A 14606-nucleotide genomic window follows, 5' to 3' on the forward strand; every position below is an offset into this window, starting at 1 on the left:
CTGTTTAAAAAAAAAAAAAAAGATACTGTTCAAGTCTTACTTCTGCTGGAAAAGTTTCCCCCCCCCCCTCCCCAGTGTTCTCTAAAGACTGGACAAACCCATTTCTCTCAGCATCCCCCCCCTTACATTGTGTACGTAATAACCTTATGGCCCACTGCTACCTTGATCTAGTTGGTTAACATCTGTGTTGTACTGAGAGGCCCAAAACTGGAGTAGATGGCATGGCTGACATGCATCTGGCCATCTCTTACTCCTCAGTCCAAATTATTTTGCTTGGTCTTAGCTGGTTTGACTGAAGGTGAGTTTCTGAATAATTCAAGACTCAAAGTCCTCTCTTCCCACAATAACAAGGTATGTTAACTACAGTTCTCTGCATCTTACTGACGAGGGCTAAGAAACAGAACTGTTTACAGTGAAAAAGCTATGTCCTGAGAGAATGCTTTGAATTAGTGATACCCTTGATTAAAGTAGTTTATTTACATTGGATCATGGTATAACCTGTTTTTACAAATGGTATAATTCAATATTTTTTATATCACCACAGCATAAAACCCACTTCCTCATCGTGGCCCTTTGACTTTAAGCACAGGGAAAGTGGACAGTGTAGAAAGCACTTTCAAATCCCAGGGACTGTACATGTAATATACTGTTACATTAACATCTGTTTCTAGTGCACTTGGAGGATCATCTGCCCTTCACATCCCAGCCTTTCCTGGTGGAGGTTGTCTCATCGACTATGTACCCCAAGTATGCCAGCTGCTAACAAACAAGGTAAGTTAGTAAAGAGTACTCAATTTTCCTTTCCCTTATATGCGGTACTGTATTGTAGTAATACGCTATAGCATTTCCATAGACATGCTTTTTCTTCTGCCAGATAGTTGAAGCAGGGTATACTTGTGAACTACACAAAGAATACCTTGGTAAGAGTTGAGCACCTAAGCAAGGCATTGAATATAATGATTCTTTTAGGCAAACAAGAGTGTTTGGGATCAGAGCCTGGAGTGGATTTTTCTTAGTGTGTGTGACATGTTAGGATTTAGAATAAAATTTATTGTATCATACAACACTACATTGTAGCAAACTATTTTATTAGTAAATACAAATGTGTAGTCTGCATGTTATTTTTCCAGCTGGAAGTTTTCATACTGTAGTCATCGTTGTAGGTTTTCAGTGTATTTCAGTGATTTTCTTCTCAGATGTTTCATCCAAATGAACTGAATCGGCAGTCTATTTGGATGTTTATATAGTAATAGCTACCTAAGGTTGATGAAAAGGTTGTGTTCTGGTTAGCTTACTGTTTAAACAAAAAAGAGTGAGTACAGTATTTTGAAAGCTTCTCCATTTAAGTGTAATTTTCAAAGGAAAGCTTAGGGGCCGATGTCTAGGAATCTGCCTGTTATAGACCTCCTCTTTGTATTTGTATGTTATTTTTACCTTCAATTGTCCAAATGAGGAAAATAATTTTATCTTTTAGAAAAAGTTCTTCAAAATGTGTTTCCATAATTATATTGGAATCTATCTTTAGACTTGTTTTGTTGTGGTTCTCTCTTAAAATTACTTTCTGTTTTTAAAATCTACAAGTACACAGGACTGGTTTTATCCTTTTTTAAAGTCACTTAAGCAAACTTATATGGTTTTTTTTTTCAAAATAACACTTCAGATCCTACACAAAGCCTTCAAAATAATCATAGGTTTTTTATGAAATAAATTTCTAAAAAAATTTATCTTTGAGGGGTACAAGATAGCTCTCAGGAATTATTATATCAAGGCCTTTTCAAAAAATTTAGGAAAGCATTTGCTAGCCAAGGAATTTTAGTATTACCATAGCCAAGAAAAAAAATATTCTTCCTGTTTTTTTCATGTTCAGTGGGGAAAAAAATGTTTTTTAAAATGTTAGTTTCCATTCTGGAAGGTAAAGGGATTCACATATGAAACCATACCATAAGTACTTGAAGTAACCAGCTTTAAACCAGATGCTCTTGCAGCCTGACAACACGTGCACTGTTTCTGTTATGGGTCAAACTCTGTTCACACTGTTCTGCTAAGTAATCCCATTCAAATCAATAAGAAAACATACATGGTGCAAGGCGAACTTTGCCTTAAGTCTTCCAAGTTTAGCATTGTTGGATTTTGTCTGTGCCAGGATGGAAGCCTTTCAAAACCCAGAATGCCTCAGAAATTGATGCTCGCAGTTGAGTAGGTGTCTCCCTGAGTCAGCATGAAACCACTGAGAGAGATTACTGTTAAGAAGATTTTGTTGGAGGTGCAGTCTTCAGAAAACATCCAAGATCAGTTGTGAATTTTTTTTTCCTTTTCTTTTATAACCAGAATATTATTTTGACACTTAACCAACTGTTAGTTCAGGTAATTATGATTTGCCTATCTCAGCTACCTGCTCAAATTTCATCAACACAAGGTCATGCATTTCTTTTCTTCACTCTATCTTGTGCAGTTAAACAGTGTTTCAATGTATTGTGAAAGTTTCACTCAGGAGTGAAGAGATTTCTTTTCAAGATTTTCGGTGTGTGAGATCCACTGTTTGATCCTGTAGAGGCATTTTAGGATTCTTTAGGGAAATTGTGAAAGCTAAATGTAGGATTCGGAACAATTACCATGTCAAACATCAATCTTCCTTAATGAGGAATATATGACAAATAGGGAGCTTTTTAATGTTTTTATAGCTCTTGATTTGTTTCTGTCTTTCTTTTTTAAGGTGCAATATGTTATTCAGGGATACCATAAGAGAAGAGAGTATATCGCAGCTTTCCTGAGTCACTTTGGAACGTAAGTTTTCTTTTGATGCATTATTTTCTGTAGCATGGGGAAAAGTGTGGTTTTCCTCATACAGTCTTTGGTTGTGTAACTGCTGTCCACTAGATAAGATGAAATCTGGTCATTTTTCACAGAATCACATGCATAGATTGTCTCTCTGTAGTGGTACTGGAATGAAGTTCAGCATAACTTCTATGCCAGTTGCCGATCTGATTTTGCTAGAAAATAGCTGATTATGGGAAAAGGACAGTAGGGATTTTCTCCTCATGCGAAAGAAATGTGCTTATCTCTGAATAAATGACTGGAGGGGTCTTACAGTAATAGGCGATGACTAAGGTGGGAGGATAGGAAGGTGGGTATTGTTCCAAGCCTTGCAGGAGCCAGAAACCACTAGCATAAAGGCAGGACTGGGAGATCAGCTGCTCCCACCACCAAGTAGTATCTTGTCTCTCAAGAGAAGGGGCTCTTGGGTCGTGTTGAATTCCTACCGTTCAAAGGTCCATGGCCTGGCATGATGACACATCAACTAATCAGGTGTGCCTTGGCACTGTGAAGGGTAGACACTTTGGTTTCCCACCTAAATCCTGACTTGAGCAGGAGCCCAGGAGCCAATACAACAGCAATTGCCTGACCAGTAGTGCTTTACTTCACTCTGAGGAGAGGGTTTCTGCTTCCAAGTGATGATGCCAAATGGCATGGATATTCAGGAGCCCTTCAAATCTCAGGTCTCTCAAGTGAGGATAAGATGACAGGTGGCTTCTAGCATGCACCCAAATTTTATACAAATACAGAGAGAGAACAATGACTTGAACTGAATATATGAATAGATAAAAGAGTCCATGAAAGCTCAATCCTTATGAAAACAAGATATTTATTTTTCTTCTGAGAAAACCACAGTCTAGAAATGGCCCAGGTGTGCCTGTGATTTTATTTCACTTGTGAAGTGGTTCCTGAGTCCTGATACTGCTTGAAATTTTCAGAGAATCTTGACTCCTTAGAGTCGAAACTTTCAATCTGTCTACCAAACAGCTCTTACCTATTTAATTTTTTGTATGGTCTCATGCTTTGCTTTTTTGTATATATAGTCTTTTGAATTTTCAAATTTAAATTCTTCTCAGACTGTGCCTTTTCAGTTTTACCCTGTCAATTACTACAGAGTTAATAAAATATCTTAATCAGAGTAACATACAGGGAATTTGTGTGTATAAAGTTTTTACCAATTTAGTACTGCAGATTCTTTAGCAGGTCTCCTTTCATTCTAAAGTGTATTTATGTAAAGTGAATATAGCTTTTCTTCAGGTAAGAAACTACCAGTACCACAGCATAAATAAGAAGATCATTAAGATTAAAAATTTAATCTAAATTTCATTTAGCTAGAAAATTGTAACTGTTAATAAATAAAGCAAATATTGAAAGTTTCTGAACAAACAAGCAAAAAAAGTAATCACTATAATACAGAATTTACATATTTATCATTCAGTATTAGAATGAATGGTAGGTAAAAATTATATTTATTTTGGGTTTTTTTGTTGTTGTTGTTGTTGATAGTGGTGTGGTGGAATACGATGCAGAAGGCTTCACAAAGCTTACTCTGTTGCTGATGTGGAAAGATTTTTGCTTCCTTGTTCACAGTGAGTAACACTTTGCTTCCGGCATAAATGTCTATCCTCTTGAAGATACTAGTTCAGAAGGGAAAAAATACAATTACAGGAAACAATTTTAAAGTTTTAGCTGTTTTTATCCAGTGCTTAATATATTTTTGATGTGACCATGACACTTTGAAAACATAAAATCCTGATTGTATTTGGAGAAGAGGAGAGGATCCACAATCAATAGTGTACTGCCTGCTTTACAGAACACCAAAAGCATCCTGGGAAGTTTTTCTGGTAATTTGAATCAAGGCTAAGTTCATAGTTGTAACTCATCCTTTCAAAAGTGTCAAGAATAAGGACCAATGGTATACATAACCTGGGAATACCTAAAATCTCTGTAATTGTCAGGAATTAATGCATTGATAGTAATAGTAAAGACACTTTAGTGTAGGAAAAACCTATTAAATGAGAAAATACTACAATGCCTTTAGGAGCCAGAAGTTATTCCTAGACTGAAAGTGTGTGGCAAAACTATCTAACAGTTTGCTTCAGTATGTAGCTAGATTTGTTGTAATTTGAAATTTTTAAACCACGATTGTATTACTTTCAAAAAGACATTCTTAATTAAATAAATATATAGAAATTACTTCATGTGGAAATTAGTAAGTGGTTTTGTTACTGCCTTATACCTGTTAATTTATGTAGCAATTATTTTTCTTTATGGTAATGTGAAATTCAGAGGTATCAAGGGCATTTTGGTCTGGGGAAGTTCAGTCATTATCCTTTATTTTTTATTTTAACCCTACTTATCTTTGTTTAAAATAATTACAATGCAATCTGGGCAGCTGGAACATCGGTGTTTGTTAACACTCTATCACCGGAATATTTCAGATTACGTCATTTTTGATTGTGGGCTCACTTTTCATGTGGGAAACTAATGATGTCTTAATGACATTATAGAAATTTGTCCCAGAGTTTTTAAAGCAAGAAGTGGGGATTGCCATTGTTCAGAGTCCTTCACCCTGCATTGTAATGGAGATATAAAAAATGGTCTCACTGATCCCTTTCTTTTTTGTCACCTAAGACTTCCAGACAGTAATGACCATAAGAGGTCTAGAAAACTCAAACTTGAAATTAAAAAACTTCCATTATATTAGTATGATTTATATTTGGGGAAAAAAGAAATAAAGCTGATATTTTTTTAAAAAATTGTCCTTACTACATCATTACTTACTCTTCAACTACAACTGAGAACTGGTCACTGGGCGATTGTCTTCTATGAGATGTTGCTTCTTCATGTACAAACTTCTTGAAGATTTCCTACCTTTCTTACCCCCCAGTGTTTTGCTTAATTTAATCAGTGTTAAAATTCCTGGATTTGATTTTTGCTGTGGGACAATATAGCTTAACAGGTGTTGAAGCACTGAGATTTCAGGGGAATCAAAATTTGAATTTCGGTTAAATAACAGAGTATGTTTTAACTAGGTAATAGTCACAGTGCTTAATTTAACTGGCATGAAAGCTACAATTATAACTGAATAGTTTATCACTATGTATTAACCCTGTGGCTTTAAAAATCATCTAGTGACTTAGCTGTGTAAGCCATTGCATAACCCGCTTGTTGAACAGTCCACTGCAAAAACATTTATGTTCCATGCACTGAAGGATATTGCAATGAAAGGACCGAAACCTGCACTTCATTTCCTGAGTGAAGTAATGTAGGCTTTCATCTCTTAACCACTGACATAACTATGTATATTATGGTTGAATATTTAGCAAGCGTCTAATAAAATGTCTGGGAGAGATAACCGTAAGCTGAAAACTGTTCTACTTTATATATTTACTATAGTATGTAGATAAAGTATTCAGAGGAGAATAAATAGGTAAGTATACAGCAAGTACCGTGGCAAATCAAATTAAAGGAACTGTAGAAAATTTTATTGACATCTTAATTTTGGTTAAAATTTTAGCTTTAATTGAGAATGTGACATATAAACCCTAAGTTTATACTTGTATTTCCCTGAGTTGTGTTTCCTTTAAAAGATAAATTCAGAGATTTCAAAAATAATTTGGGGGCTTTTTTGCAACTATTTGCTTTCAAAGTTACAAATTTGTTTGGAAACTAGGAAGCAAAACACATTAGAAGTACAGTGAAATTACTCAGAATTGTTTCATTGAGTAAACTGAAATAAAGGTAAGAGAAATGGGAACGTAGTTCTGGATTGCCAAAGCCCAATAACCTCAGAACAATTTCCCTTGCTAAAAAAAAAAATAAATAACTTGTGCAGTAGTTATAGAATAAAGAGCAAAGTCTACCCTCTCTACCTTAAAACACTGAAGAGCTGCCCAATTGCAAACTTAATCATTGAATTAATGTAACTGCTGAAGTTATTATATTAGATCAAAGAGCAGTCAAAGGAACTGTTGCTTTAGTGGTTTAGTTCTAAAAATTGATCAAGTGCTTTCAAATATATGAGAGAAGAAATAAACATTCAGAGAAGTTCATGCATCCACATGGAAGAGGAAATCGTTAATCAGGCTTAGTGCTTTTGATATTGATACTGTTTATGAGTAAGTCTCAGTATGAAGCTTTTTAAGTAAACTTCAAAATACTGCTGATTTCTTTCTCATTTATAAACCAGCTATGATTAGCTTTTGGAGATAGATATTTCTTCATATTCTGGTTCCTGCACACATTCTGTGTATTTACACCATATATAAATATAAACACAAGTTACATTATCTGTACACAGTTAAGAATTAAGTAGCCTTATTGGTATGGACATTAGAATAGGACTCCAAAGCAGCCTGTGTATAGGCTTTTCAAAGATTAATTTTTGTTTTACGAGATTTTTAGGTTATCTGCAGAGAGGAGGTTGACAGAAGTTGGACCGGTTGCAATACCAAATGAAACACTGGTTGTTTTAGCAGTTAGTTATTTAAGACATCTTGAAAATGTCAGTTATTAAACTAAAAAGGCTTTATTTCATTGAACAGTGTTTCAGGGGATGGAGAATGTTGGAAGCTATATATTGTTTGTATGGGATCTCAGGTGATGTTGGTGGGAACACTTGCTGCCACTGAGCATGGCTAACTAAAGGAGCTCAGGTTCTGCATTGGGTAACAGTGACCCAGGAGGTCCAAAGTGCTGGTCATGTAAAAGCTAAAGTTTAGTTCACGAGTGCTATGAGAGTGCCAACTGAAACAGCTTTTTGTCCACCCTCTTACCTATCTGTGCAGTTATGTGGTTACCTCTGTCAGAGAATAGATCAGAAATAGGCAACATCTTGTCAAGAAGGAGATTTTTACACAGGAGAGAGAAGCAAGCAAGGGGCCTAGAGCATTAACTGGGTTATAGGAGGTTATACCTATGCGTATCAGGCTTTGGGCTGGCACTTGCTTCTGAATTCCTGTTTTTTTTGGTGGAAGTCATCAATGCCAGTTTTTGATGCATTCCAGTTTGGATATTGCTATCTTCAAATGTTTGTCAGCAGAGCAGTTTGAGTCAGTGCGCTGTCTTGAATTGATGACCTGAGCTAAACAATTGGGGTTCACTCACATAAGCCTTTTTTGGATCTGGATTAGCACATGTGTCCACAGCCTCAGAAAAGCAGCTTGGAAAATAAAGATACAAAGAATTTTTGGTAGCCATGTTTGTCAGGTGTGGCTTCGGAGGAGGGCAAAAAAATAGGACATTTGGGGAAGAAACATTAGTAGCTGGGAAGACAAGTTTACACTACTGTGCAAAGAAAGTACACTTTATTCCAGCAGTGTTCAGAGAAAGAGGAATGTATGCCCGCTCACTGTAAATAAACAGATACGTGTTAAAGAAGTAATTTGTTCTATCAGTTCCCTTCCCAAGCAGAAATAACTCTTTAGACTTCAGATATTGTTTTAGTCATTCATTAGAGCAACAATAATCCTTATAATTTAGGTAAATGTTAATTTTTCAGGCACCTGGTGTAGTTTAAGATGTTACCTGCCCTTTACAGGAGATTGCCCTACCTCTAAAAGGTCAACAGAACAGAGCTAATGAGCATGCATCAGCCCCTTCATCTATTCCTCCTGCAGCTGTTTAAATAAACAAGTTAGACTTTGTGGTAGTAAATGTCTAGCAAGTCTTAAACTGAAGATTTTTCCTAGATGAACATGCGTCTGATCACTTAGTGTTTGCTATTTAGGTTTAGGAAAGCTTGTGTGAGAAGGCAGAAGTATTTTCTTTCATCTAAGATTGTACTTAATGTTCTTCTTGAAATTGCTTCTGCAGATTCCTATTTGATAAACCACACACATGCCTACAGTAATAACTTCACAGTCACTGAAATAATAAAAATGTTTAAGAAATACTTGTTAATCCGAGCAATTTGGAACCCAGAGCATGAGACTGCTTTGTGTAAACATTCCTGTAAATGCTTCAGTATACCTTTATCTGCCTGTAGTTTTGGTCATTGAGCCCTCTCTGTTATATAGGACCTATAGATCTTGTTAAATGTAAATGTTAGAAGTAGCTGGTGTTTGTTGTTTTGATACAGTATTCAATGCAGTTGGAAAATGCTCAATGACTCCTGTGTGCTACCAGAGTATGAATAACCATTTGAGTGGGGTTGGTAGTTTTAGAGATACATTTTTTTCAGTTTTCTGTCATGTAAGATTTGCTCACATATCTTTTGGAAGCTGAAAGGAAGATAGCCTTCTTCATCAATATCAGTGCCTGCAGTCATCACAATTAACACTTAAAACTCCAGGAAAAAAGTCTTTGGAGGAAATTCAGATTGCATTGGCTCTACTTCTTCAGGGAAGTTAGTCTGATTGTGAAAGAAAAGCCTCTTCAAGGAAAGGTATGGAAAAATAAACTGTTGTCTGCCTCAGTCATTTACTGTAAAAGGGCCAAGTGTTGAGTGGAATATTTACATTAAATCACTTCTGTGAGCTTTTATCTAATGAGGTGTTTTGGCTTGCTTACATAGTGCTTTTATTTTATTCTTCTCATTGTTCCTTAAATGAAAATGGAAATTTATGACTCCATGAAAACTAAGGGAAAGGAAAAAAGAGAGAACACGACAAGGTGAATAACAAGTTATTGGAGAATGGAGTGATGTCTGGTAGTGTCAGGAAAGCAGGATAGTTCAGCAGAAATATCAAGCATAACAAAATACATGGTTTAGAAGTCCAGTATGAGAAGTTCAGTACTGACCAAAAAAAAAAAAAAAAGTCTGCAAAGATTGTATAGGGATGTCATTTTGTTCTTAAATGAGAAACTGAAGATTAACAAAGCCCCAGTGATGTAAAACTGGCTGGCAGAAGTCAAAAGCCATTTGGATCTAGTGCTTGAGAGTAATTTTTTGACTGTTCAGCAAGCAGATAAATGTCTTTATGAGGCATTCTTTTCCTCTGACTCTCAGTGCTTGTAGTCAGTACCATGTATTTCTTTGAATCTGGTTTTGAGAGTTCCTGAGCACGTCGTTCTGCCTATAGCAAAATATACCCAGAGCAGAGGGGGTCTCTTCAAAACTTTGTATATCGTTTTAATCACCACAAAACAAAGCATTCTCTGACAATTCCCTGTGTAGTGAGGTGCATACCACTTAAGTCAGTGAAAGCTGCGGATACACTGCGGTGCTGCGGATCAGGCAGCATGATGGAAAAGTGGCCTGAGTCACAGGCACACAGTTCTACACTTAACTAGGTAGAGGCAGGGGCTAATCCCAGGACTGTATTGCAGCATTTGGAAATAAATTGGCGTTTTGCTGATCATTTTCTCTGTTTCATGTTTTTCTCCTTTATTTCTAAGGGGCACTGACAACTAGATTTAGTTTGAAATTTGTATTGAAAGCCAATAATTTAATTTTTGTCATTAACAGTACATTAAACATTATGTTCCTTTGATTCCATTCTGGGTATTTACTTGTACGTGAGCTGAATGAGATTTTCCATATTTAGGTATTCATATTGGATGCAAGTGAACCTGAAAACAGAGCTTTTCTTTTCCTCTTTTTCTGTTTCTCCATGTTCATTTTGTAATCATGTCACTCACTATAAAATAGTTTTGAGTTAATATTTTAAATTCTGCTAAAAATGGGAGAATGGACACAAGGTGGTTTATAAAACTTGATACGGACAGCAACAGTAATCAAGAATTTGGTAAGAATTTGGTTATATGAGTATTTTATGATGGCCTTATGTGCATGGACTAGCAAAGAATTTTTAAGTGTCACTTTGCTGTGGATATTGCCTTTTTAATTTCTGAGAAACCCATATATTTGCCATACCTTTCAAACTGTAGTATATTGCTGTAGACATTAATTAATGTTCTTCCAGGAACTACGAGCACTTTAACAAATGGACTGAAAGGTTTTGTAATAACTTCTTATAAAATTGCACTTTTCAGAAAAGTGAACTATTGCTTTTTCTCATCTAATAGATATATCTGGAGTGCTACTACTAGGTGCCCAAGTATATGACAGATAACTAACAAATTCTCAGAAAAGATGCCTGAGATAGGGAAGTGATATAATCCTATTTTATCCACGCAATTTTTGAAAAAAAAGTAATTGGGTCACAAAGAGTCATTGACAAAGCTGGGATTTTAGTACAGATCATAGTACTTTTTCTTCTTACTCTATGTCTGTGTCTTGTGTCTACACATTTTGACGTCTCACATGACATTCACAGATAGTTTTTCTCTAAGGTGAGAACTACATTAAAGGTGTGAGATATAGCAAGTTGAAAATTTCTCATAGTAGCAAGTAGAAAGCAAATATTTTGTTTTTAGTCTGGAAAGGAGTTGATGAGCATGATTTCACGGGAATCAGTCTTGGGTTCAACACCAGACAGTGCTTTCAGAAAAAAAACAGGGTGATACAGAATACCACATGATTATTAGAGATACGACATTTCTAGAAATAAGAGCTGCTTTTCTTAATCTTTCTTCCCTATCTTCTTCTTCTTTCTCCTCAATGACAGTTACTTTGTCATCAAAGTAAACTTTTTCTAAGAATCCGTATGTAACACAGCAGTAGCACACAAAGGCAACTGCTGCATGCCTTTTATGAAATAGATAAATACAATTTACTTTTGAATAATAATAAATACACCTTGGTTTACAGATGGAAGTGATCACAAAGATGCTTAGATGTCTAAATGAGAGAAGGAATGCTTAAATTGCTTTTCTGCCTCCTTTGTCACCAGTTGGCTAGGCTGGGTGGGGCGAGATTACACTGTGATGAGATTTGAAAACTGTAATCCCACATGGAGTTGAGTAGAAAGAACAGGATAGCGTGCATGTCAGCAAAGGGTCGTTTTGTGTTAGCAGAGGGTCCTCTTGACCTGCAGGATAATGTCACGTTGATCACAGATGACAATGAAATAAATCAGTTTCCTTTCAAATTCCAGGCAGCATTTAAAACAGGAAAAAGAATTTACTTGCAAGCCTCGTAAGCTTAATAAAATGTCGGTGAGAGAAGCCAATGTTTTTGCACAGCTGCTTTTCAGGTAAAAACATGCTTTAGGAGTCTTCCTGTCCTGCTGGAAAGTAATATAAAGCTTCTCAGCATTTAGCACTGTGTCTCTACTTGGAAAACAGAGAAAAAGTTTTTGCCTTTTCTCCAACAATTACATGCAGTGGTCACCAGCCTATGCCAAGAAAGGGCACAGCTTGCTTTTTACACCCATAACAACTGCAACTGTATGTAAAGTATAAGCTTCAAGCAATTCAGATGGAGAAGCAGCAGCTTTTAGTAGCATCAATCTCATCAGCACTTAGAGAAGTTACTATAGAAACTGTTACAGAAGAAACAATAAAAGGAAATAAAAACGGAAGGGGGAGGGAATGAAAATCTTTGAGAATTTGAAGTAAAAATAAAGCAAAATAGATGTCAGTAGCTGAAGCTAGTGAGGTAAAAATAAAAAGCCTTTCTCGTAATTAAAATAATCAAGGTTTCAGAAATTAGAGAAGGAAAAGACCTGTGAGGCCATTGTGCCATTTCTTTGGGCTTAATATAGGACTATGAAATTTTCCATGGGATATTTTTAGGAGGTAGTCCAGTCTTGCTGTCAAAATCCAAAAGAGTACGACATTGTTGAGGTGGGTGATAACACTTCAAAGCAAGAAGACATTATAAAGCAGTTTTTGAGTTGTTACATCACTTTTTCATGGTTTTTGACTTCATAGCTGGAAACTGCTTGAAGAATATCTTGATTTGATCTGATACTTAGTTCCTCTGTAAGACTAAACAAAGAATTAGATACTCTGTCTTCAGCACATGACTGTAACTAAAGGTATTTAAACTATTTTTGTCACATTTCTTTAAAATGCTGGTTTTGTGTGAAGGATGGGTTACTTAAGATAGAGGTTATGATAAAGACATGGGATATTTTTACAACCATATTATCTGCCTACGTTGAAAGAAAATCAAAACAATAGTAATCATATATCTAGTTGCCATTGGTGCCTAGACTATACGGTAGTTCCCATTATCAGTGGAATGAGAAACACAAGACAAAACAACAGTCTTTCAACTCATGCAGTCCTCTTCAGTTAAAAACAGGTTACTTTATATTTTTTTAAAAATCCCAACAAACCAAGGAAAACTAAGTGATAAATTTATTCTAGTCTCATTGAAATCCACAAGTAAACAAATCTACTCTCTGTAATGTGCTGGAATAGTTTAATCCACCACAATTCAGTTTCCGTTCTTCAGAAATATATAAGGGCTGTCTAAGAATGATGGAATTAAAAGTAACCACTTCTGTATCTCAGAATTTGAAGTTGGCCATTCCCATGGATGTGATGTTGTCATAAGACACATTAGGGAAAGGGATATGCTGTTGGTGCAAAAATTTTGAAAAAAGAAGAACCAATTCTTATTTTGAATGTAGCCTGGACTGACAATAAGTGACAGTCATTTCTGTCCAATTAAAAAAAGATGAGGGAAAAAATATGGAAAATAAGATTCCTTTAAGTATTCTTTAATGTCACGATGAACATCATTGAAGTTACTGCAAACTGGGCATTTGCCAGCACTCCTAATAACTGCTGTCAGCCAACTCGTGTTCTGCAGGTAGTGTGTTAAATCTGTGCTAAAGAAAAGGTTCCTCAGCCATTTCCCACTTTCTCATTCCAACTGAATTCTTACTAATGACCTTCTAATAACCATCTTTTAAACATCTCCATGGGTTCCCTTCCCATTCTTGAATATTATATTTGCTGACAAAGGTCACAAAGATCTTGTGTTGTTGAGTATCAATCATTATACAAATACAGTTAGAGGACCGTGTCCTTAGTGAGATGCTCTGTTGCCAGATGCATTTCCCAGTACAAAACAAGGAGCCATGAATTCTATATATTCACATAAATTGTTATAATTCCAAATATTGCCATTTTTCCATTATTACAATCACTTTCAGTGTTTATCTTCCATTGTTTAGTATTGTACATTCAGTTGATACATAACTGATACAGATAAGAAAAAAAGTAGCTTCTTTATTGATAGTATTGCATTTTTGTATTATTCATTTGGAAGTATTTTGTCATCTATACAACTGTTCACTTTGCCAATGGGGTGGATATTTCCCCTAGCAAGGGCAGAGTTAATTATTTCAAAATCAGCTGTGATTATCAACACACCCAAAATGCCATAAGTGTCTCAGCTAAAATACCATACACAGCTTTTCATTTCACATTGGAAATTTTGAAATGTTGATTTCAAAATAACATCTTCCTGAAAATAACCTGTTATCCCTAATAGTATTTAACTCAGTCAAATTGCTGTAACTGTGCTCTGTAAACCTAAAGTCCCACACTAATGCCATTGATATGTTATTTGTCATCCTTGCTCTCTCATTCTTGCAAGACTACATCATCACACACTAAAGCAGGATAGCTGTCACATTTTGTAATTCTCTGTGTGTTTTGAGCCAAATTTACCCTTTCATTTTTTGCCAGTAGAATGTAGGTTAAAGGCCCTCAGCACAGAATTGTCAAGGAAAAATTCACTATGCGAAACAGCCTTAAAATCCTGCCTTGCAGAGATCTGTGCTAGCCACTACCATTCCCAAAATGCTTGTGGCTGAATCTGTTCAGGTTTCTCAGTAGGTACAGTGATCAGTCCTGAAGACCTTCTATACTGGAGTCTCTGTGTAAAAAGTGAAGATTGCTGTTTTCCCTTGAACTTAGGTGAAGATTTTTCACCCGTTGTACAGGCTGTCTGGAATAGCTTTCTCATAGGAGAAGTCATGTCAGAA

At 35.8% G+C, this 14606-nt stretch overlaps 1 protein-coding gene across 2 annotated transcripts in view; it reads left to right on the forward strand.

Moving 5' to 3' along the window:
* Window positions 1-14606, forward strand: part of BABAM2 (BRISC and BRCA1 A complex member 2) — a 182298-nt gene that overhangs the window by 131584 nt on the left and 36108 nt on the right. For both annotated transcript variants that reach the window (XR_003398138.1, XM_026846271.1), the window contains exons 7-9: window positions 672-771; window positions 2714-2784; window positions 4321-4403. Coding sequence is in view for 1 of the 2 variants with exons in the window: in XM_026846271.1 (XP_026702072.1) it covers window positions 672-771; window positions 2714-2784; window positions 4321-4403 (254 nt within the window). In the remaining variant the exon portion in view is untranslated. The remainder of the gene's footprint in view (window positions 1-671; window positions 772-2713; window positions 2785-4320; window positions 4404-14606) is intronic.

The sequence above is a fragment of the Athene cunicularia genome (assembly GCF_003259725.1).
Source record: "Athene cunicularia isolate RWA chromosome 3 unlocalized genomic scaffold, athCun1 chr3_part1, whole genome shotgun sequence".
Taxonomy (NCBI): Eukaryota; Metazoa; Chordata; class Aves; order Strigiformes; family Strigidae; genus Athene; species Athene cunicularia.